The sequence below is a fragment of the Perna viridis genome, chromosome 6 (assembly GCF_037379345.1).
Source record: "Perna viridis isolate PV_CMFRI_1.1 ecotype Kerala chromosome 6, ASM3737934v1, whole genome shotgun sequence".
Taxonomy (NCBI): Eukaryota; Metazoa; Mollusca; class Bivalvia; order Mytilida; family Mytilidae; genus Perna; species Perna viridis.
In genome coordinates, this window is record NC_142450.1 from 25,497,295 (window position 1) to 25,523,994 (window position 26,700).

Below are 26,700 nucleotides of genomic sequence, written 5' to 3' on the forward strand. Positions count from 1 at the left end.
TAAATTAAAAAATGTGTACATGTGATCGCAGGTGTAACCTTTTATCAGCAATATTAGAATCAAATCGTTGAAAATTAAATGAAAATGGTTTATAAGAAGTACTCAATACCGCAACATAGAGATAGGTAGCCAAATCCTATATCGATGAGATCTTCTAAAGTATATGTAAAATGCAACACTATTGTAGCCCCATATTTAATATAAAGAATGATGCATCAATGAATCATTTGTATATAAAATACAATCAGTACAATAAAGCAGATGAAAATATGGAAGGCAATGAACATGAAACACACACACACACACACACACACACACATATATATATATATATATATATATATATATATATATATAGAAGGGTCTGAAAAATACCCAACGATGTTAGAACTGTCAAACTGCAACACCGCCTGCACTAAGTTCAGCGCCCTAGACCACTCGGCCAGCTAGGCTATATAAAAATATAGCTTTGGCTGGCCGGGTCATTCCTCCTTGTAGGATTAATCTAGGGCTGTAACTTAGTACATGATGTATGGTAGTACGGGACAATTCATCTAGGTGTTATTATGTAGGATAGAGGATCAAATTAATGATGCATGTCACAATAAATCAATATTATACAACGTCTCAGAATGTGACGACTCTATTCACTATACTGCTCCATCGGATCGAATTGATGCAGGGAAGATAACGTAAACTTATAGAAGGGTCTGAAAAATTCCCAACAATGTTAGAACTGTCAAATTTGCGAAGCAAATTTTTGGTTGTTCCCTCCGCGGGACTCGAACTCGTAACGCTGTGACATCTATGGCAACACCGCCTGCACTGTCCAGTGCCCTAGACCACTCGGCCAGCTAGGCCACATAAAAATATAGCTTTCGCAGGCCGGATCATTCCCCCTCGTAGGATTAATCTAGGGCTGTAACTTAGTACACGATGTATGGTAGTACGGGACAGTTCATCTAGATGTTATTATGTAGGATAGAGGATCAAATTAATGATGCATGTCACAACAAATCAATATCATACAACGTCTCAGAATGTGACGACCAGAAATTTATATACAAATTTGACAGTTCTAACATCTTTGGGATTTTTTCATCGGACCAAAGTGATACAGTCTATGACCCGGCCAAGTGATGTTATATTTTTATATAGCGTAGGTACAAAATTCGAGTCCCACAGAGAGAACGACAAGATATTGCTTACGCAAATTTGACATTTCTAACATCGTTGGGAATTTTTCAAACCCCTTTTTGCTTGCGTTTTCTTCCATGTATCAATATAATCCTATGGAGCAGTGTAGTGAATAGAGTCGCCACATTATGAGACGTATAAATATATATTTATGTATATTAGTGTGTGTAGTAAATGACCCTTAAATGCAATTTACATAAAAGCTGATTGCCAGGGCAATATCACATGAAATGGACAACATGAACAGAAAATCGAATTTTACACCTTGCCTACATCTCGGACAATATCTGTATTCCTGTCTCATATTCCTTTTTTATGGGAAGCAATTCATGAGTATTCTGTTTTGTGGAACAGGTAGTTTATCACATAAATATCGCAAAAAAGAATGAACCTCTCTCAAACCTCAATTCCAAAGGGCAGTGGAATGTGCAGTTTATAAGTTAGTTACTTTCAACTGGGTGTACTGTTGTCCCGCAATTGACGAAAGTTGTATTTATTTACACGTGTCACTAATATTGACCGAAACTGGATATATTGTAGAACATAATGCTTATTAAACAATCTTATTGAATTAAGCCCTCTAATTTTATATCAAGTCACTACAAAAAAGATAATATAACACCTTATACTTAATAATGTTTAGATGGCTATACTAATCAGATAATCAATATGATTTTGAAACCATTTGTAATAGTAAAATTAGAGGATTCTGAGGAGAAATAGAAGTAGAGAGGTGTCAGATCGGCACTTTATATAGTGACTAAACACAACATAAAGTTTGTCTTTTATTTTGATATATTGGCTACAAAACACTTAATTTGGGTCTGATAGTTATACAGCATTTTACTCTGGTGCAAATTAAATGAATGTAATAAACAGCAACATCAATTATCTTTAAAAATTTACAAAAGTCATTCTGCTACTGATAGCGTAAATTAGTCTCTATTATTTGCATCTGTTACACACACATAGCTTATGCTAGTGCTTATGCTAGATTGTATAGATTGTCCTTTCTATTTGTATACATGTATAATCAGAGGTATATCTGATAACCTTCTGGGGGAAAGTTCAGAAAATGATTATTTATGACATTACAATAAGGTTCTACTTGCACGATAAAGTCAATTATTCCTTCACTGTTTTTGTTTCCTGATTCATTCGTTTCTTTCTGAAAATGAAAAAAAATCGAAATAATACGAAGTCAAGAAATTTGTTAATTTGTTGTGCTTATTACTGACTGTTTTGTTTGTTTGTTGGGGTTTAACGTCCGAACAGCAATATTTCAGCTATATTCAGACAATTAACATGAAATTGATGATAAAATGAACATGAAATGATGATGAAATGAAACACAAGGATGGGACACAAGGACAATGGGGTCGACAAATGTTGATTGCCACTGGAAATAGGGAGAGGTGGGTAGGGTCGGGCAATTTAGCATCCTGTGGCGGAGCCCTATGGTTCCTACTCCGGGAGAATACCACAGAAGGTTTTTTAACGTGCGAGGAACATAGCATCTTTCCCAATACGGCGCACCACTATGGTTTGCGGTCAGGTTTTCCGTATTATAGCCTGACAACCCCAGCATGTAACACTCCAGGGGTACCCCATTCCGTAACCTGGGGCACACATCCCAGTTGCTCTGTGGGCAGAACGTCCTAGCCCCCGGCTAGGATTCTGAGCACTATTTAGTCACCTTATACGACAAGCTTAGCGCTGCTGCCGGCCTGTTCTTTTAACACCCGGACCTGTACGGGGTAATTACTGACTGAACATCAAGGGTAGCGAAGAGAAGTACAAAAGGGAATTTGATAAAATATTTATATTTCTCCACAGTTGATTAAAGGCTACGTTAAGTTGATAAAACCGGTCATTCTTGCGAAAAGCATACTCATATTGAAACAAAAATACTGCACTAGTGATTCATATAAATATGCACGCCTTTTGCATCAAAGGAAGAGTTAATGTTGCCGAAGTCTTATATCATTTCGGATCAAATCGCTTACCTCAATTCGAAGAACAATAGGATGCGATGAGTTGCACTTTTTCTATGAAACTAAAACAAATGATCATCACAGAAACGACAATTTCAAATAAAAAACTACTTTTCGACAAAATGAAGTAACCGCCCTACCTTTGGTATTGACCCGATAGTGCTCATAGATCCATACAGAGCATGTATCATCGCCAGGACGGCAACGGAACCTATCAACAAACCGCAAGAAGCAACGACAAAAGTTGTTACAATACCAGATAAAGTTGCATCAGTCGAGAGAATTATTGAATCAGTTGTTTCTCCTGTGATATTCGTTGGTTCCTTTGATAGTATCAGTAACTCTGTTGCGAATGTCGTTGGGTCTGAGGAAGATATTGGAAGTCCTTTAAATATTTGTCAATTTTTGAGAATTGTGAGATATCTTGGTGTGTCATTTGCTAGATGATGACTTTCGTATCAAACACAATTTTATTTTCACCTATTTTAATAGATCATTTTGTGGGGAGTTTGTATCAATCGATCAAACCATGTTTTATTATAAACAAATGATGATAAGGCCATTGTATAATATTGGAAACGTAATAGTAAACTTTTTGTTACTTTGTTGCTTTTTGTTTCTTGTATTGCTTTGTTTTGTTTTGTTTTGTTTTTTTTTTTGTTTGTTTTTTTTTTTTTTTTTTTTTTTTTTTTGTTTTTTTTTTTGTTTTGTCTTGTTTTTTTTTGTAGCTATGAATAAACAATATTATTATTTTGGATTATTTTATTGTTATTTTTACAAAAAATAGAAATTATAAAGTAGTTTTCAAGTATGGCATCAGTTTTTCAGCAGTCAAAATGCAGAAACCGTATATTATTTTAAACAAATAATATATTGTCACTGACCGGACATAGCGTTTTGTTGTTGCATCACAAACTTTACAAGTTTTAAAGTTGTTAGGTTATCGTCACCCTTACTGCATGTAAGAACGTTTTTATTAATGTTAAAACTGCCTTGTTTTATAAACTTTGACCGAGCCTTGAGATAGTGTCAGTGTAACGACCAAATTTTGAGTCAGTATACAGTTATTGTATATATTACCCTTCGCGGTGATATATAAAAATAGTATGTGCTTAATAACAAAAAATATTACAACCAAAAATGTACAACTAGATAAAAAGTTTAAACAAATGGCTTGTTATTTTAAAAGTGGCTTAATGTTGAGAAATTTAAGCCATTCATTTCAGAAAAAAACAATCAACTGAAGACATTGTTTTGATCATAAGAAATACTAATAGTAATATTCTGTTCTATAATTACCTCCAAATTTAAAAAAAATCATCTTAAATTTTTGCCAATTAATTATTTTGTTTGTTTGTTTTTTCATTTCCTTTATTTTTAATCAAAAATCGTTGAGAAGGATCTCACCTAATGAGGTTACTGTAGGACAAAGACACCGAGGGTTGTCTTCCCCTGGACTGTACAGAGTAATAAATTGGTTGTCTGTCAGTAAGAAAAAACATATTTGCTTGAAAATTTAGCATTTATATTCTGATAATTGTAAAAAAAAACTTGAAATAAACTTAAGTTTAAGATGAATGTACAGAATTTTACAATAAATATGCCTTTACAATCAATCACACCAGCATCCACATAAAAAGAAGAAAATTCACCATGTTTGTTAACTGGCATCGTTGAAAAGAAACATATCTCTATCTATCTTTTGTTTTTGTTGTTTGTTGTTTGTTTTTGTTTTTATTTTATTTTCTTATTTTGTTTTCTTTTTTTTTTTGTAAATTCAACAAAGTAACCGTTTTGAATTATATAAAAGGAATCATTTGATATCAAGTTATTTAAACATCAAGAATATGGATAAGCCTTTTCACTACTTGTACACTTCAGTAAATGTGTCCTTTTGTTCAGGTGTCTTTTAAGAATGTAATTTATACATTTTCTTTCATTTTTTTAAGATCACGTGATGTTTTTTCATCACACTAGCCTATACATATATGTACATGTTTACTTAACGAAACTTTCGAAGATAATTAGTAATGAATTACAATGCTGTATTAGTTTGTTTAGGATGACCTACTTTTGATTTCCGCAAGAAACTTGGTTCCTTTTATTACACCTTCACAGATGGTACAGTCGAAGTCATTTTCATTCATTCATTTTTTTTATCTCTTAAATCAAGAATGAACATTTAGTGTTGAAACCAAATAAAGGAAAGCTTTACCTGAGCAGAAGAATATCTCAGTGCGATCGCCGTCCATGTCATCAAAACAACGAACTAATGAGTATGGAAGCTGATATAACAAATCATCTATACCAACATGTAGACAATCACAGCTAATACATGGGTCACATTCACTTAAATATTAGAAAAAAATAACGCTATACTCAAATATTCGATAGTACCTCCTTGTTATATGGAATACCCATTTAGGATTGTATTACACTTTTATTTTCCTTCTTATTCAAGTCGTTTCATTTGTTTGAATTGATAGATACTTTGTTTCAAATAAAAACAAATGGGAAGTGCATGAGTAATGCGATATGTGCAGATATAATCGTCGGAATTTACAACTTCCAAAATAAATTACATGTCTTCCGAGACATGTTTAAATCAAAATTTTAAAGTTATTTTATTTCATGATTGAATGATTCCGATACCTACATGTATAAGCCTCCTTTTATTTGTGGTTCATCAAAGACATCCGGTGGTAGGAAATGAAGTCGATTTCCGGTTAATAACCTTCCAAATATAAAAGCATATTAATCCAAAACCAAAACAAATATAAATAAATAAATAAATAAATAAAAAAATAAGATAAAATAATATATAAAATTGTGCCTTAATTGGTCATTATTCGTGAATATATTATACCTTTTAAGTAGCACTCCAGCTAAGGATCATGCAAAATGTGATTCATGGGTAAAAAGCCTACATATTTTTTTATTTTTTATATTTAGTTTGAAATGTCATAGTAAACAGAAATTAACATGTGGTTTTTCATATAACCTGTGCTCTTAGGAGATAAAAATTATATAGAATGTACTGTAGATTTCAAAATTAAGGGAGATAACTCTGTCAATGACGCTGAAATACAATAGAATCTACTGGATTTTAAATGTTGCTTATATCCTAAGAGCTGGTAGATTTGAATGAATAATTACACATTTCACAGTATAGACCCATAAAACAACTTAATTACAAAAATAAAAATATGTAGCCTTTTTGGGCGTGTATTACATTTTTCAGATTCTGCATGATTCTTACAAAGACAACTTCTTAATATTTTCTATTTTCCACGGACTTTAAGCTTCTCCGGTAGTGTCAATACATATGAGCTCACATGTAATGCTTTCGTTCAAAGTAATGATTGGTTTGAATTCATTTTTAATGTCAATGAATCTGTTGTTGTGATTCATGTTTTTTTTCAATTTCGAATTATCCTATTCTCTGGATTATCAGATTTACAGAATTTCGATAGTTAAATTACAACAGTGTCATCAATAGCTCTACCTTACGTTCAAAAGTTGTCATTGTAGAGATCTGATATTCCATTTGTCACAACGTGATAAGATATATTAACGTTAACAAGAGACAAACTTTACAAGAATGGTAAGCGTTAAACTGATCCTAATTATAAGTGAAGACGTCACTATTCATTTTATAAACAACTCATAGCAAACGACTTATTGTAAAATCGGTGGGAGATATTGCATATTTTCTTATATTTAGTGAAGATACATTACATAACCCAGTTTTAAAATTAGTGTCTGTCTACATGTAAAAATGATATTAATTATAAAGTATTGCAGCAATGTAGTACAATTAACCAACAATTACATGAAAGTAACATACACTTTGTGGATATCTACACCAAGGTTGGGGGGCAGTGTGACGAGTCTATTGTTACGTAAATCTCTGAAATGAATATATAATTATAATAATATATAATGTATAATAATACAAAATATATGTACTAATTTTTTAAGGTTCATTAAAAACAAAATAAAACAAACAAACAAACAAACAAAAATATAAATATAGATAAAAAAAAACAACAGCAAACTGAAGAATGCAACCAATCAGTTGACATGCGATTTAAAAAACATACAACAAATTAATTTATTTCAAGAAAATCGTAAGGAATGAAACCTGCACATTTATTGATAAGATCTTAGGCATTTTTGGATCGAAATACACCGACTCATCCCGCATTAAAGATCAAATTTCGGTTAGAATAATGAGGCACTTACTTAAGTGTTTTAAACCACAACATCTGTCTGTCTAGACAGAGGGTGGCCACATAACTTGAGAAAGCTAAACTATTCATTTTGATATATGATTTTATGTTCCCATAGTATAGAATAATCATGAATTAAAGGTGCTTTTGAATACTTTATTTAATCATTTTATTTTAATTGCAAACTGAAACCAGCATCTATTTAATTGGTGATTTTAAAATGACAATACATAATTCTAAATAATTATTTTCATGTGGATACCTACAAATCACTCATATATCTCTTACAGAAAAAAAAAAAAAAAAAAAAAAAACAGAAACAGAAACAAACAAACAAAACGTGTGGTGGGACTAAATTTGAATGTCGACAATTAAACCCTCTTCTCTGTGACAGTTCCGACACGTATCGAGCAGCCATACGCTATGGTAGCTCGATGAACTACCATACATAAATAAAGAACATCTGAAGATATTTGAAAAAAAAAACAAACAAAAAAATGTTCCTAATCTACAAACCGAAATTGTGCACGTCGAAATATCAATTGGTTCATTAGAATGTCCTAAATTTAAAATTGAATAATAAATCGATGTCTCTTAGCCCGTCGAAACAAAATTGTTGTATCATTAATAACCCTAAAAGTAAATAGATTGGACCTATCCTATACAAAATATATATCAATACATCATCATTTTCCCGGATTTTTTTCCATTGGCATTTCGAATAACCAATACGATACAGTTACAAATAAAGCCTTTAAAAAGGGCAAACTGGTACCCTTTGTTTTTTATCTGCGTGTATTTTACATGTTCAAAATAATCACCCAAATACATTTGCACATGTGCAAAAATAAATTTGCACCTGTTCCCTACCAAGTGCAAATTTACACACGTAAGTAAACGTATTACCGTGGACTAATTCGTCTGTGTGTACATTTGCATATTGCCTATACACTCAGCACATGTGCAATTTGGTCACGAGAGCGGGGCTCATGTAGACACCAGCATTGTCATGTACGCAAGGAGTATGTGTAAATAAAACATCAATACAAACAAGCAAACAAAAAACATTAAAGCAAACAAAGCTAAAATAATACTGGAAAGAAGATTATGATGAAAAAAGACAAAACGAAAATCCTAAATACTTCACCTAAATCATTGTATCTTGCTAAACGTTTGCGTTAATTATTATTATTTTTTATTATTATTATTATTATTATTTTTTCGTGAAAATGTTTACTAAGTATACTCACAGAAAAACAAGCTTTGTATTATCAAATAACCCATTTGGTACAGATCTAATTTTGTTGTTTGCCATTGATCTGAATACAAACAATAACAATATAAACTTTATCTCTCACCATTTCGCAAAACAAATTTTAATAAAATATAATGTATCATTCCAGATTAAACCTATATAGAAACTAGGAAAGTTTCCTAGCGATTTGTTGACGTAGATGTCTAATTTAACATGTTACAATACGTAGAGAAGATGTTAAGTTTATTGATAGTAGTTTATTTAACCTATAAGTGCCGTTCTCCACACTTATGAATCTTGTGAAAAATGGCACCAATTAATATATTGTTTTTTAATTGCTACTCCCATATTGCTGTTGGTCGCATATTTATTGTTTGTGTCATAGTGTTTTTGAATTATGTGTAGTTTTCGTCATCATTAGTCTTTTTAATATGTAATCCTTTTTATTCAGCTTGCTACATTGTATATGTAGGTTTGTTTCATGATCCTTTTCCATATCTATGCCATTTACTTGGATATTTTACGTATATGGATTGATCAATAGATGACGCTATGATACAGTTCTGCATTTCTTTAAATCTTATTTTTATGTGTTGAATAATTTTCTTCATTTGATCATTTTATTACTATCGTGTTTTAAGAGTCCAAATATACTATTTCTCGAAGTAAGGTTTTACTTAAGGAGATGTTTTTTCTCGTATTATCATGTATCTTCCTTTTTTTTTTTTTTTTTTTTTTTTTTTTCATTTGACATTTGTGTATATATTTTTTGAGCTTTTAATTATGTTCAGAACCATACTCAGTTATCATACTTACAATGCTCTCAATGAATAGCTTTCATTAAATAAATTTGGTGGTAACATTAAGATACTATTGTTGGATATATCTCTAAATGAATAAAACAAAAATATCTGCTAGGTTTATGTTAAGGATCATGCAGATCGTGACTCGTCCGTTGCTTTGAAATAGTGTAATTTCATTATTTTTCCCAACCATACAATGCAATTCGTAGTATCATTTCATGTTTGAAACATTTGTGACATAGGATTGTTAAGGAATTAGCCAAACATACATACAATTTCTAAAAGGTACGTGTTTAAAGAATAGTATACATGATACTGACGAAGATTTCAACAAATACTGAATAATGTTCAAACTATTCCTTTTTTTTCAATTAAAAAATAAATCGAACGCAAGATTAACAAGCCATATGACTGTTATGAAGTAGTAGTCTTTGTTAGAATTATGTAAACGTTTTAATTAGTGATACATTATACACCCTAAAAAAGCCTATACATTTTTATGATTGTTATTAAGTTGCTTTGCTTTGTAGGTTTATTTGATGAAATGTATAATTATTATTTCTAAACTGCTTGCTCTTATACTCGGCGTCACATAAATAACATACTGTTAAAATTTGAATAAAAATATTTTCTACGACTTAATGGACACCTATCGCCGTTTTAATTGTGTTAAATGACTTGCTCATTCGTTTAGCTAAACGGCTTCTCCCTAAACATTGAATCGTTAAATTCCGGTCAGATTTTAATTGTCGGTGCCAATATTTACCTTGTAAAAAGTCGGCCATGTTTACAGTTGCTAGGAGATGTTGTTTACGTTTGAATGGTTTGTCCAAAAGCCGAAGAACCCAGAATGCATTTCGGATATCTCGGATTTATTTTACGCGAACAACGTACAATACCGTCAAGCAGACGATTGTCACCGGAATTAGACGGGAACTTACGAACTTCGTTTGTAAACAAATAGTCCCGTAGAAACCAACATGGCGGATATTAGTATGGGATTTTCCCGCAAGGATTTGTTATGCATGATTTAAGCTAATAAGCGACTCGTTGGTACTAACACGTCATGCATATATGCGAACTATCTTCATATTAAATAAAAGAGAGAAACTCTAGCGGTAAGTCCCAACGGTTTAAAAAGTAGAGCTTCAATTCTAAAATGAGTTGTATGTGACGTCGAGTATAGGAGATAATCCACATTGCAAATTTCTACATTTTCTATTGTATTTTAGTTACATTTATAGATTTATGTCCGTTAATTTGGAATTCTATGGTGCATTCTGTATAATTTTTTATCACTTATAAACAAGAGTTCTATAAAACACCACATATTTTTTTTTTCGTTTACCTAAGAATTTTGAACAAAATATTAAAAATAAAAATATGTAGGCTTTCCAACCATGTATCACATTTTGTATGATTCTTAGCTGGACTGCTACTTAAGTACTCCTGAAAGATACAAACAGGCAGAAAATGACACACTTACAACATTTTGTTGATTATTGTATTCATGCAAACATTATTTTTTGCAGACAACTCTCTTCATACAAACATATTTTTTACTAATCGTGTTGAAAAAATAGATCTTTTTCAGCTGATAGTAAAGGGTAATTTTGCATTGCAATTAAATAGATAATTTTGAATAATCAGATTTATTCGAATCATTTTAGCAATACTAATACTAGTTTTGTAAAATTATTTGGACACATCTCTTTATTACTTATTTTTTAATGGTTCTGTACTTTATATGACATTGTAAGATAACAAAAGCTGTGTTGGCTTTGCACTTATGATTAATGTTATTGATAGTAGTAGTAGTAGTAGTAGTAGTAAAAATATATATTTTTAAATTTCATAATGATAATGTATCATTAAACACCACGTGTTATGGAATCATTGTATAATCCTTTATAGTTTGTAGTCACATAACACTAGTAAGCCAAATATTTACTGAACATACACTGAATTTACTGAACAAAAATATTTTCAGTTTTATTCAGTGATTCAATGCAAGAGTTCTGTGCTTTGTACTCAAGTTTTGTTCATTTATGTCAGTAAAGCGTTTAGTTTGTTCAGTTGTCCTCTCGGATGTCAGTTCAGTGTGTTCAATAGCCGTTTATTAATTCTCGGTGAATGAGGACTTTTTTAAAGTATGAAGCATGTTTAGCATGTTTCAGTATATAGAAATATTAGTTTAGTTCTCTCCATTTGACTTTGTTAGAATACGTCATTATAAATATGAAAAAAAATCCCCTTGCGGTTTTAAACATCTTTTAATTCATTTATTTATTCTATTTTATCTTATTATTATCATATTTTATTCAATCACGAGAGATTCAATTCGTGGACAACCAAAGCGTTGTAATTTTAATTTGATGTTTATTCAGCGGATTGTGTTATAAAAACTAGGTGCATACACGATACCATGAAATGAACCATTTTGGTAAAAAAAAAGAAAGGGTGATGGCCTTGCAATGATCTTTTTTCTTATAGGTCTTTTCTGCTCATATATTTTTACTGAATACGCCGGACATTTTTTTGTTTGTAAGACACGATTTGAATAAAAAAATGTACATCTTACATGACAGAAAATATGCCCAGAAAGCTTACAAAATCACAACTAATGAACAACAAACTGAAAACAATAAAATAAGATTATTGCATAATACTCACAAAAATTGAAGAAACGAATATCCCACGAAAGAATCATCTGATAAACTTTTGATACCATGCGAATTTACATCCCTCGAAATAGATTAGAAAATGATGAGTCAACGTATGATATGTCTTTGTTTCATGTTGTTATAACATATTCAAAGAGAAATACTTATTTACATTGAAAGACGTTTCTTGCATTACAAAAGTCAACATAGTTTGACGTTAATTTATTTTCAATAAAGTAACACATATAGTATCAATAAAATCCGAGAAAGCACATTTTACTTCAACCGGTGCACCTGGCCCATGCACCAAGTTTTAGTGGAGTCCGAGTTGCTCCTTTAATTTTGTTTCTTTTCATGTAACACATATTGTAAGTTTATGTTCTTTGTTGTGTGTGTATATGTTTTCCCTATCTAGCATTTATTCTTGCATTTCATTTTTTTATTTGTCTTAACTGGGCGTTTCATGTAAGATTTTTTGAATGTTGAAAGCAAATACAAAATGTATATGAAAACAGATTTGTGATACAATTGTTCTAAGAAAAAGTCCATAATTAGCGATATTCTAACCAAAAGCAATATCTCAATCCAAACCACAAATTAATTGTAAAGTGCACAACAAAAAAGACGAATACAGAACTCGGATCGTGTTAACTTACCAACTGTACTATGTACGATATACGATACACTGAATGAATACGATGTGCAGTACACGATATACGAAGAATGATACACAATATAAGCTGTGTGATACACGATAGATCTATTTTCCGAGAGCGTTAAGTACCAATAATGCAACGTTTTGATTACAGATGTAACCAGGAAATATAAAATTCGATTTTTTGTTCAAAACTAATTTATATAATGCACCCCTTTCCATATTAAGTTGTATCCGTTTCAGAATCATGCTATTTCTGTAATATATGATACACCCACAAAAAGGCTAAACACTTTTATATTTGTTATTAAGTTGTATTATAGGTCTATATTATGAAATGTATAATCGTTCATTCCAATCTCTCTATTCTTAGGCAACAAGTCACATGGAGTATTCAATATAGTTTCTATTGCATTTCAGTGTCATTTACAGAGTCATCTCCTTTAATATAAAGTTATTTAGTACAAAATGTATAATTCATGTCACCTATAATACAATATACATATATGACAAATATAACAGAACAAACAATATGTAGTGTAATATGAGTGAGGACTATTTGTTTTGTTCCTTACATGTCTCTGCCTATTCATTGATTAAATATAGTTACGATGAGTCATAAAATATAAGGTATTAATTAATATTAAGTTCTTTAGTACAAAATCTATAATTCATATCACCTATGAAGTCGTGTATAATTTAATATATAACATTTTAAACAAAAATATAAAAAAATAAAATATGTAGGTTTTCCAATTATGAATCACATATTGCATGATTCTTAGCTGAAACACTACTTAAATATCTTTTTGTTTGAAATATATATTACTATGTTAGTCTATCAATGGTATATGGATCAATTTTATCGTATACACATAAAGATAATTGAAACATGGCAATTGCGAATATCGAATGAAATAAAATGTTGAATCATAGATACATCTGTCACTAAATTTCAATACAACACACAGGATATCTACAACGGTTTCTTTTCAATTGAAAGTTATCAACGATATCAGTCAATATTTTTGGTCAAAACATACTACATTTAGTAAAATATGTGGATGCAATGACTCTCAATATTATTCATATACAATGCTTATAGATGTTGTACATGGAGTATAGATAATTCTATTAAATCTAAAACCATTTTTTATGTTTAAATAGTAGAAATTATCAATTTGAATGGTAAACAATCAGGAAAAAAATGATGCACGAGGTTATATATTGACCAATCCGAAACATTCGTTATTTTATACATTACAGTACCTGTATGGGATAAACTTTTTTAAATTTTATGGCCCACTGATCATGAAAAATGCCTAATTTCTCACGTTTTACAGAATTTAAATATGAAATACCTATTTTTTAGGATTTACATATTAAATTCGATACTCCGAGTTACATTCGGACGTGTGCCGTTAAAATTAGAGTAAAATATTTAAATTAGGGTATCGATTTAAAATTCGGATATTCCCGAAAAGATTCGGTGTGTACGATAAAATTAGGATACACCGCGTATTTAAATTCGACGTTGTTCTCGGTTAAATTCGGTGATGTTCCAGTTAAATTTTCATTAATTTTGTTTAAAATGTGTAATTTGTTTTGCAGCTTAAATTGTTCACAAGTGTAGGTGGCGCCTTTCGTAAAGAGAAAATGCTAGGGCCCTGGGTAAATCCTGTAAAAACGCGTTATTTTGTACAATTTTGAACGTGAACAGGCTAACACGAGTATAAAATTAGCGTACAGTTAAAACAGAATGTTTATCATATATGGTAATATTTAATTGATTCTTGAAAATAAATAAAAAGTAACAGATAAAAAATAAATTATAACGGGTATTTGTTAATAAGTATTTGTATTTCATCTCCCCATTTTTAAACATACGATTGTAAAAAAATTATTTAACCATCTGTACGAAAATGCTCGACAAAACATAGTAATCTGGCTATAAGTAATGAGGTATTATTTCAGAACTTCAGTCGCACTAATAAAAAAAAATCAAAAAAGAAACGAAAAAAAAAAACGCTCATTCTAAAGTCAGTGGTCGCAACAAAATGTGACTTGTTTGCATGTGTACACAATGATAAATATTTATAAATAAATATATCATTTGATGGTCGGATCTAAATTACATTTCGAGTATGAAGATTACATGCGTTGTCGCGCTAGGTATATCTCCATTTATACAGGAAGTTAATATCAGACATCACCCCAAAGGTCGTATGTATGTTCCATCTATATAAAGACACCAACGAAATTTAAAACAAATCCATCAATTGTGAGCCCTTGAAGTGAAAATTTAAAAAGGTGAAATGTGGAAAAGGCTGACCGGACAGGATATCGGAGAGAATCCAAAATCACTTACAACGTATGCCCTTTGTAGGTAAAGCCTAGCACCGAATTTAAAAACTTTTAAGCCATATTGGGAGCCGACGAAATTTGGCCTGCCCAAACGACAGACGGACCGACGAGGTGTCCACTCGTTAAGTGGGGGTATGAGTTGCACAAACGGTCGTTTACAATTTATTTCTATCGATGCCAGCAGGTGCGACAACAGATAATGTTCTTTGTGTGTAATTTAAAAAAATAAATATCACAATTTGTTTTTCATTTTGATTCTTAAAATTATTAATACATTTATTTAAAAAAAATATTTAAGTAAACATTTTGTTGTTATAATATTTTTTTTTCATATTTTGTGAATTCAGTATGCCTCCGTTTGATTAAAACAAAAATCGTATACTTTAACATATCTTATTGAATACGTGTAATCAATTTATCGGGTAACTGTAGAAAAAAACTTGACAGCGCTAAACAACCTCTGAATTCTGTTTATAGTTAACTTGCATTCTAAACTGACTGAAATACATTACATTGTATATGATCCATAAAGGTTATTCCAAAAGAAATTTTCCGTAGAATTACAAGCTCCAGTAAACATCCATTAACCATGTCCGTATTCTATAATATCGTATACTTGTTTTTGATGCAGTTTTTTTTTATAAAGTCATCAAATAAAAGATTGCACCGGCGAAATGCGTTTGCAGATAATAGAAGTTGTTAGCCGACACCGTGCAAAGATAAAAGAAGCCGCACGTGCTACCACACCAATCGAGTCGCCATCGCAATAAATGCAAGATGTTTATTTAACTCTCAATTTCCAAATGAATTTAATTAATCGCATTTAATTACATAGGCTTTCTTTATTCTAAACACTCACATATTTCACACACTATAATATACATTTTAAAGTGTTAGAAGAGCGTTCCCCTGGCGAGCATGCAGAACAAAAACAAGGAAACCACTAAAAAATAAAACACACTAATTATTAAGAATGTCTTTTGTCAAATGTTGATCGACTTTTCTCTAAAGAGTTGTTATAATATACTGTATACCTATTAAACCAGTCATATGTGAAAGACCTCATTTATTTAAAACATTGCAAAATCACGGGGAGGGTCATATTACATCAAAGGGGGGTCAAATCCTGATTTGTTTCGCTCTTTGGTACGTTGGCTTACTTCAGCATGTTTAAATACCCTCAGACTCACATAGAGTACGTTACATCAGAATTAGCCAGGAAATTAACACAGCCGCTTGGTTGTTACATGCAGCAGGAAATATTTGTAGAAGTTCTTCGGTCAGGTTTCACAAGAACTTACAAATATGTACTAATCAAGATCTCCGTAAGGGGCGCTCATTACATACCAAAAAATGTATACATGTCAAGTCTAAAAAAACATATGGTATTAACAGCTGGTTTTATTTTAAAAGACGATTCTTACCAAATGCCCATTATTTTGGTTTATATAGATTAAATTCTCAATTATAAAGGGGGTAAACACACTTAAATAAATTTTAACAGTACCTACGTGTGCATACATGTAATTACATAATTGTGTAACATATGTGACATATTTTTTAATAGTCCTAGTTTGAAGATTTATTTAAATGAGGAAAAAATAAATGCATCCCACATCATTATGAACCTAGACCTCGCTTATTGGGTATTACATTTTGAATCCTATACAATATTTCATATTTAAATGTACTGCTTGAAAACTGAACAAAATTGTCTGTAAACATGTACGTATATTTACGGACACGTAGGTGTAATCGAATTGCGCTCTGCTTATATCATCCATAAAACCATAACAGGGACCATTCCCGATTTTTTTTTTTTGTGTTCATATTAAATATTTTTTAAAACATTTTTTTTCTGATCTTGGGTTTTGTATACCCCACCACGTGAAGTAGTGAGGTATTATGCAAATCAGATTTATAACTGCTTTGAAACTATGCTATGCATAGTATTTTAGTACCATGCAATACAAGGAAAGTTCAATATGCGATCAATTTGGTTCCAGTTTTGAAGAGTTGGTGCGTATTCCCAAAGATACCAATCAATCTTCATGCAATTGAGATTTATTTAAATGAGGAAAAAATAAATGCACTCCCACATTATTATTAACCTAGACCCCGCTTATTGGGTATTATATTTTGAATCCTATACAATATTTCATATTTAAATATACTGCTTGAAAACTGAACGAAATTGTCTGTAAACGTGTACGTATATTTACGGACACGTAGATGTAATCGAATTGCGCGCTGTTTATATCATCCATAAAACCATAACAAGGACCATTCCCGATTTTGTTTGTGTTCATATCAAATATTTTTTTAAATATTTTTTTTCTCTGATCTTGGGTTTTGTATACCCCACCACGCGAAGTAGCGAAGTATTATGCAAATCAGATTTATAACTGCTTTGAAACTATGCATATTATTTTAGTACCATGTGAAAGTTCAATATGCAATCAATTCGGTTCCATTTTAGAAGAGTAGGTGCGTATTCCTTAAGATACCAATAAATCTTCATGCAATTGAGATATAGGTACATAGAAGTATGTAAATGATTAGCTGTTGAAGTAGCATCACGTATTTGTAGTGGAATAAGCAGGAACGCAGCAGCAGGAACGGTTGGTATCGGGCCAATTTGTTTGATTTCATGTATATATTATCAGAAGTATGAATGATAGTTTGAAGTATTAACAAATGAAATGATAATAGTATACATGTACAACAAACAAAAAGGCTTGGATATATCTTTTTCGGCAATTGGGGAGGGGGTACACAATTTTTTTTTTTTTTTTTTTTTTTTTTTTTTTTTTCTGCAAGCTAGACAGTTAATGTTATAACACTTAAGTAGATAGATCTTCTCTAATAAATTGTAACACAGTATTAAACTCCTAAAAAAGTAATCAAGGGATGATCTTGAAAACTTTTATTGAAATCGAAACCATTCCGGAATTGATTGATGATACACTCTACCAAACCAAACAATCAAACCAAACAAAATACTGTATTGCAAGAGTAATCAGGGGAACCAAGGTCATAGAGTAATCAAAAGAATGTAATCCAGGGACAAAGACCGACATACACAACAAAGAACATAACTGAATATTAAAAAATGTTGTGATAGTGTCTTCAGTTCCAACGACGGCTTGAAATAAGTCAATAACTCAAAATACTCAATAACAAAAAGAAAAAAAAAAGTAGTCCTATTAAAAAAGATGTACTTTTTTGTGTCATTGTTATATTAAACATCTAGCAAAATATTTTTAATATCTATACAAATATTCTCTCGAATTATTAATACAAAATTGAGCTTTATCTTTAATTTAAGTATTCGAATGATGGCACATATATCGATGCATTCTACTTTCGTTTTACAATGATGCCTGTAAGTAAAGTGTTCATTTTTTGAAAACTACTAAGATAATAGCATTGTACAGTAACCTAAAAGGGGGTATGTCTGTCTTTTTAAAACAAGTTCTAGCCCCGTGCGGATCCGTATACGTGTCAAAAGAATAGACGACAGCAGCGCCAGGCTTCTCGTAAAAGTCGCCTTAATAGTGCTTAGAACCTTTTACATTGGGTAAGCCTGGCATGTTACATTCTGGGATCGTTAGGCAACGCTCCTCGCACGTTACAGAACCCTGTGTGGTATTTAATCGGAGTAGGAACCTTTGCGCTCCGCCACAGGATACTAAATTACCCGACCCTACCCACCACTCCATATTTGGAGTTAAATCAAATGTATTGTTTTGTTGTTTTTCTTCTTTTTTTTTATTTTATTTTCATAAAACTTGAAATAACTTGTAATTAATAACTCCTATAATGTTTGCTCCTGAGCTAGTGAATTTTTGTGGAAAGCAATGGATACGTAACAAAACACTTTAGAAATTAATAGTTACCGACCAGCATATTACCGTAAAGACGACAAATTTGATGTTTAAAAGAAAAGACCTAGATCATACATGTACGTTGTGTCACTCATCTAATTTCCCCTTTTATTCTTAAAATGAAATTTGTCATTGCGAAAAGCTAGGATTTAAAAGTTATTACATAGTATTCGCTTGAGAATATTACATTTACAATGTACGTATTGACCATGGAATAGCGACCTCAAGTAGTAAGGGTATATTATATACAGTCCTTGATACATTCCTATAAGATTAAAAGGTATTGCGGTTACTGAAGGTATGTGTTTACAAGATTATTTTTTTAAGTAAAAGTGAAATATTTTTTTGAGATAGTAATCAAGGGAACCAAGGTTATAGCGGTAATCAGAAGAATTCAATCCAGGGACAAAGACCAGACATGGAAAACTGACATACACAACAAAGAACATAATGTAACTAAAATCATGATATACTTTGTAAAGTTAATTTCAGAAGTTAAAATGTAATTATAAGGTCATCCAGATTTCCTTTTTTATATTTTATTTGAATATTATAGTTTTCTTTAGTACCGCACAACCATAGACCTGTAACTATAAATAAATAAGATAACAATCCTACGTACAGTACTAGTGTACAGCCGAATCTGTTCGAATCTGCTTAAAAATATGATATACAGGAAATCGTAATTTCATATGGTTGTCTTACTGTCAAAAATAAAACCAAACAAACAAACATCCCTAAAATACAGCATCAACCTTTCTATATACTGATCGGAGACAATTAAACAATGACACCAGTATTTTTAAATCTAACTAGTGATACAACAGTATTACTCCTACTAGATAATTATATAAGAGGATGGAATTCCACATTCGTCTATACTCTGCTCTCATGCGTATAGCTCTAAGTTACAACATTTATTCCTTGAGAAATCACGTTAAATACCCGCCTCCTATAAAATTGTTTTAATTTACAACGGCATAAAATATGTTCTTTCTGCAGTGGTGGTATCTACAGTTCATAATTTTATATTGCATATTGAATCCAACAATAATTGTGCACCATTATTGAAATCAGATCGGAGCCTTACAATCTGCAGAAATATGTCATTTTTGAGAAATTTTGATAGAAATTCATGTGTCAAAGCCACACACATGATACTTTTTATACCAATTTTTACATTTTCAGCAATAATGTAAGACCATTAAAGATATATTAAAGTGTTAGCACTTATTTAATTTGCCAAAAAAACAAAAAACAAAAACAAAAACAAAAAAATCTCATTTGCAAGAATTTGGTCTGAAAAATATGTATCACAGCCATCAACATAATAATGATATAGGTAATTTTAACATTTTCTACAATAATTTTAGACTAATAGGTATCTTAAAATTGTTCGCACACATACACTTTGCAAATATATGTCATTTTCAATATTTTTGACTGAAAGATGTGTATCGAAACCACCAACCAGATACTAATATTGCCATTTTTCATATTTTTAACAGTTAACATTTTGAGCAATAATGTAAGACATTAAGAATATTTTAAGTGTTCGCACTTATTTAATTTGCAAAACATATTAATTTTCAAGAATTTGGTTTGAAATATATGTGTATCCCTAACACAAATCAACAAAAATCGTATTTGGAAAACTTTAACATTTTCAAGAATAAATATGTATCCTTAAACTTGTTGGCAAGTTTTTGACGCATACTCAATTTTAGTCAAATTAAACCAAACACATGTACCACGTAGAATGTCTAAGGTGTTCCGACTTTCTTCAACATCTGTGTAATAATTTTCCATTTTGTAGATCTATACTGATTTGACGGAGTTATTTATGTTTCCCGATTTATTTCTACATATAAAATTCATGTCCCAGTTTATTGATATAGATGTCCCCAAAATGATTTAGTTTAGAAAATACGCTGTATCGTACTATTTACATTCTTAAGTTAAATTTATCAAAGGAAAAAAAGTCGAAATAAGAAATTAAAAAATTCTATTTTCAAATCAATTGTTTTCTTACAACCATGCATGAATGAATGAATGAATAAATGAATGAATGAATGAAGACTTTATTGCATCAGCAAAACAATGCTATAGAAAATAACACAATACACATATATATGACAATATGACAGAGAACAAACAATATGTAGTGAGGACTATTTGTTTTGTCCTGTACATGTTTCTGCCTATTCATGGATTGAACTTAGTTACGATGATTCATAAAAAATTTAAAGCATTAAAGCATCTAACATTTCATTTATAAGTAATAATATCAATAAAAAATATAAAGAAGCAAACAATTTGCCATTTCCAAAAGTTTGACATACAAATTCTTATAAATTATTATCAGAGTAGTTTTTCGTATTCTTTGTATTTTTGAAAGAAACAGATTTCTTAAAAAGTAGTATCATTCCATAGGTACTTACAAACACTCAAGGTGTTTCACCAAACTATTGAAAATAGTCTTGTTTATCTTATTTCCAACGCAAGTGTAATGTAGGTACGACGGGTCACACCAATTCCCATTAGGAGGTGGACATTTTGGAATGATCACTTGTCCGAGTGCAAGAATGGTACACGTAAAACTAATTTTTAGTGCATATAATTTATCCAAGATCATTTTATGTGTTCTGAAAAGAAAACAATATTAGAATGACCTTAGTTGAAAATAAACAAAAAACATATGGCATTTCTAGACATTAAAAATTAAGAAACAATGTATATTGATAGATCATTTTCTATATAGGAGATAAACCGAAGGCTTTATATTTCAACAAACCTGAAATCATGTTTAGCTATTCGCTTTATGTTCAAACTTGAAAAATGGAACTACAAAGCAAACTAGTATTGTTGAAGATCAAATGACTTACTGAGGTAATAAACAGAACAGTAAACTAGTTTCAAATGCTGTGATATATCATTTACACAATTATGTTAATTCTTATCACGTCAGAAGTGTTTCGAGACTTTGTTGTGAATACCACAACCTTTTACAATCAAATAAAGTCATGAACTCCTGCTGTATTAACCATTAATTACACCTTGTAAAATCGTATGCAGACTGAATTTTAAAAATTAGAGTAAGCAAAACGCCAACAACGTAAAATATTGTACAAAGTTTATTAGGAATCACAGACACTAAGAAAGGACTATCTACAAAAAGAAAACAAAGAAAATTGAATTAATTGCTCAATGAACAGTAGAGTAATTATGAAAATCCAACAAAGCTGAGCATATGCTAAAGATTTGTTACATACGTAGTAAACAGGAAAGTACAAAGAGAGACAAGTTTCTGGTTCTGTTTCTTTTTTTAGGGTGGGCGTGGAGGGGCAAATGACTACCATTTATCATCCAAAGTACAGGTTATGTATCACGTATTGCACTAAAACTTTTCATAGGAAAAAAAGCTTCAGTAGAGGGTCTATTTTTATTTACCCAATATTAAAATGGAAGTAATGAAAAGTCAATTAAGTTGAACTTATTACCTTGTCCAAAGTTCAAAACATGCACCGAAAAATGATTTTTTACATTTTCTTTTTTGGGCAAACATGGTTAAAAGTAAGATTTAAACTTTCCATCTATTTTTTTTTAAATTCAACAACATTAACTATAGAAGCCTATTTGACGAACAATACAAGGTTTCAACTAACTACATTGATTTGAAGTTGTTAATGTAAAAAACCTGTTTTTATTAAAGCCATTACATTTACTTATATTTCTTATTCAGAATCAGATACATATCTAGACCACGTAACCAGTCTTGTTTTTTTTTTAATTTTTAATTTTTTTTTTATTTTATTTATTTATTTAATTATTTATTTATTTTTTTTTTTTGGTGTTACGCTTTTGAAATAAAATTTATATAGAATGTACACGAAATAAGCACTTTGCAAGAATTATATTTCTTGATTTGGTTGGATTTCGTCGAAAATAAATAAAAGATTTTTTTGTAAGCGCAGATCTAATACGCAAATGATTATTGTTATGTAAAAATATAGCAAATGTATACTGTTCGGTGGGTTTTTTAACATCATGAATCACTTTTCCATCTGAATTTTATATGGACTGGGACTTAACATTTCGATGATAACCGATAATAGCTTTACAAAGAGTAATCAAGGGACCTTTGATTCTAACAGAAATCAAAATAATGCAATAAAGTCACAAAGACCAAACTTGGAAAACAAACAAACACAAAAGAGAACATAAAATAACTAAAATAATACATCCAAAGGAACTAAAATAAATTAGCAACAACTCGGACTCCACTAAAAACTGAGAGTATGGACCAGGTGCACTGGTCGGGTGAACAACCTCAGCTTTTTTAGCAACACCAACCGAGTTGTTCATAACAAAATCAAGTTCAGGGCACACAAAAGAGGAAAGGAAAACTATTGCACATTGAACAAATCAGTATTCATGATGCAGATGGATACACCGTAATGATCCACGAGTTTATGATAACGACTATAAATCTTTGGTAGTGATGACTTCAATCTTATTGCAACATAACTACTGATCCAAAAGCCTAACTGTTAAAAGTCTGGCGCGATACAAAAAGTCTGCGTTGCTACGGGAAGCTTTGGAATACCGTATGAATTATGATATGAAAACCCCATACGCAGGTGCTGAAGGAATGTTGCCTCAAATGAGATGAAAGTTAAAAATACGAGAATGGAAAGTCAACAAGTTTGTCGTGAAGTGGGTCAATAGTTTTACTTGAACATCGATCTCAAAGTGTAGGTCAAGATATGAAGCTGAATTCACAGTGTATGTATTTGCCTTTACCTCAAGTTCTTTCAGGTAGATCTGATGTATAAAATATCCGAAACTACTATTGTTTAACGGTTAATTCGTCATCTTTATAGTGGAAACTGAGATTAAAGGATCTAGCTGAACGACCGATTGTCCTTCTTTTGGATCAGACAAGCTATTAAGTCAGCCTTATAGGAGTGAAGGAATACTCGAAAAAATATGAACTTTTCTAACAAATCCATTACAAAAATAAATTTCTTAGGTCAAGATATGAGCCTGAATTCTCAGTGTATGTGTTTTCTTTTACCTCAAGTTCTTTTGGATAGATGTGTTGTATACAATTCCCAAAACTAGTACTGTTTAACAAATATACGTCATCTATATGGCGGAAACTGAGATTAAAGAATCTAGCTAAACGATTTTCTCCCCTTTGGATCAGATCATAAGAGTGAGGGCATACTCGAAAAAATACACGAATTTTTCTAACGAATCCATTACAAAAAATCAATTCTTAGACATTCGCAAACCTTTTTCTTTAACTCGACGGTATTCGTACATAAATTTTAATAACTCGTAGACATTTGCAAGCATTTATATCGATTCTCCAAAGTAGATGTGTTTTTACATGTCAAAATATTTACAAGAAACTCCATGAATCTTCGTTTTTATAGTTTTACTTGTAAAGAGCTCGCAAACCATTCCTAACCATTTGTAAGGCATCGTTAACCAATCGCTAAAACTCATAATATTCGCAAAAACATTCTGGTTTGCTATTTTATACGATTATTACGATTTTTATTACGATTCATTTACGATTTGTTTGTGAAACATTAGGATAGATTTCGATTGATCAACGGATTCAAGTGAGCACTGTTTGAATATATACGAATACTTTGTCCAAGACGGAGAGGGTTGGGTTGTCGTGTCAGTCTGCAGTCAACAGAAGTTTAAGAATAATATTGAATTACTTCATTCGTAAACATGACAAATGTTCAACTGTCAAAAATACGAGGATATACGGCTTGAATTTATATAACCAAATGCAAATCTATCAAAAAATCCTTACCGTGCGTAAGACCCTTGTAATCAAATCGCAATTCTCGTTAGGTTATCGTAGTTATCTGTAAAAATCTTGAACCAAAATTGTAACAATTTGCACTGCACTCCCAATTACTGTTAACAATATCATGTCTATTCGTATATTGTTCGTAATAAATCGTAAATGATCGAGCCAAATTTCGTGAAACACATTTATTCTAAATGAATTGTAAGATAATCGTTCGTACATCTACTTCCAACCAATCATAAATCACCTGCAAATCACTCGTAAAAGTGGCTTGATTCAAAAGGCTTCGTGTTAGTTTTACGATTCTTGTATATTTTTAAATTTTTTAAGATATCATAAGAAATGTTGGTGTATTAACACTGATCATAACTCAATTTAAATAAAAAGCTAAACAGAGGCTTCACAAATGTTTTTGTGCTTTGATGAATTGATAAGTTTATGTACATACTTTTATACATGTGTTAATTTACTTCAGAATACATTCTTGGGGAATGATGTTAGGTGTAACTAAATGTACATGTATAATTAATCTTCTACCTGTACTTGCAACTAGCATATCGCGTAAGATATTGTTACAATTTTATTTTTAATAGAATCGGCCCTAAGGTTAAATATTACACTGGTGCAAGTATTTTTCTCTAAATACAGAGGAAAAGTAATGTTTACATCTAAACATTTTGATTTTGTATGTGTCTTTAATTTTATACACAAATGTAGTGATGATACTATATATCTAAGTACGGATCTTTCTAACACAAACAAATGTTACTTCTTGGTAAGTTAAATTTATATTGATGGAAAGTTTCAATGCTGAATTAATTTCTTTATCATAATGATAATTTAGCTAAAAAAAAACAAAACAAAAAAACAAAACAAAACAAAACAAAAAACAAAAACAAAAAAATGAGTAAAATAGAGAGTACGGTTATTTTAAATATGTAATCGGTTTCGTGTTTACTTAATTATGCATGTTATTAATTAAATTGTTATCGTTGTTCTTAAAACTAATATGCATGTGTACATTCTAAGTGATGTATCTAATTCATAATTAATTTTTAAAGAAAAAAGATTCAATGCACTGTCAATGAACAATGACAAAAACATTTAAACAATTCAGAAAGAACGAACAAGAAAGATTTATGCCCATTTGCTGGGAAGTGGAAGCATGATGTTAGCGGTAGATTGTTGCTTAGGTGTAAAAGTTTATCAGACTTTGTTGGATCATTTGAGATTGTATGAAAATTCCCAGATATTGTAAGATCGCGTCTAGACTTGTAAAGTCATAAAATTGTGAACATGAATTATCCCCATAGGACATTATTCGTGAAGCTGTTTTGAAAATTCTATTTAAATATAATTAATAGGTCATTTTGATTCTCAATATTATTTACATCTATTTTAAAATATATACCTTTTTGTTGTTAAATATTTATCCATATTATTTTATTTAATTTCCCTCCAAATTATTAAAAAAAAAATCTCTTACAGATGATTTTGAAAGGGTAATCAAGGGAACCAAGGTTATAGCGATAATCAAAAGAATGTAATCCATGAACAAAGACCAGACATGGAAAACAGACATGTATAACAAAGAACATAATGTAACTAAAGTCATACATACAAAATAACAAAAGCAAATGAGCAACGGACTCCACTAAAAACTGGGGGCATGGACCAGGAATACATGTGGTCAATTAATCGGCTAAAGCGACCAAATGTGCTTAACTACCTCCGAATTGCGTTTATAGTTAACTTGCATTCTTAATATTTAACTGAAATATATCTATAAAAGTTATACTTGTAACTAAATCTAA

General features: G+C 30.8%; 1 protein-coding gene across 4 annotated transcripts; it reads right to left on the minus strand.

Annotated features, from left to right (window-relative positions):
- Window positions 1-1,969: 1,969 nt before the first annotated feature.
- Window positions 1,970-25,206, minus strand: LOC148614243 (uncharacterized). Of its 4 annotated transcripts, XM_088588217.1 has the most exons (11): window positions 24,887-25,206; window positions 21,492-21,695; window positions 12,155-12,226; window positions 9,495-9,566; window positions 8,674-8,742; window positions 7,039-7,101; window positions 5,848-5,925; window positions 5,407-5,540; window positions 4,599-4,673; window positions 3,332-3,555; window positions 1,970-2,365 (listed from the first exon to the last, which is right to left on the minus strand). In XM_088588217.1, exons 2-11 carry the CDS (start codon window positions 21,683-21,685, stop codon window positions 2,231-2,233), a joined length of 1,116 nt encoding a protein of 371 aa, XP_088444343.1. In that variant the 5' UTR covers window positions 21,686-21,695; window positions 24,887-25,206; the 3' UTR covers window positions 1,970-2,230. The 4 variants fall into 4 exon arrangements, with proteins under 4 accessions (XP_088444343.1, XP_088444344.1, XP_088444345.1 ...); XM_088588218.1 differs by lacking the exon at window positions 12,155-12,226 and having other exon boundaries at window positions 24,887-25,199; XM_088588219.1 differs by lacking the exons at window positions 21,492-21,695; window positions 24,887-25,206 and adding an exon at window positions 12,801-13,484.
- Window positions 25,207-26,700: the final 1,494 nt, after the last annotated feature.

What these genes read in the sequence shown, in the direction of transcription:
- LOC148614243 (XM_088588217.1), bottom strand. Translation starts at nt 21,685, where the DNA reads ATGATCTTGGATAAATTATATGCACTAAAAATTAGTTTTACGTGTACC. An exon ending in GGTGTAGATATCCACAAAGT is followed by an intron (nt 5,926 to 7,038) that starts GTATGTTACTTT and finishes TATATTTGGAAG; the next exon opens with GTTATTAACCGGAAATCGAC. An exon ending in ATAAAAGGAGGCTTATACAT is followed by an intron (nt 5,541 to 5,847) that starts GTAGGTATCGGA and finishes CTAATATTTAAG; the next exon opens with TGAATGTGACCCATGTATTA.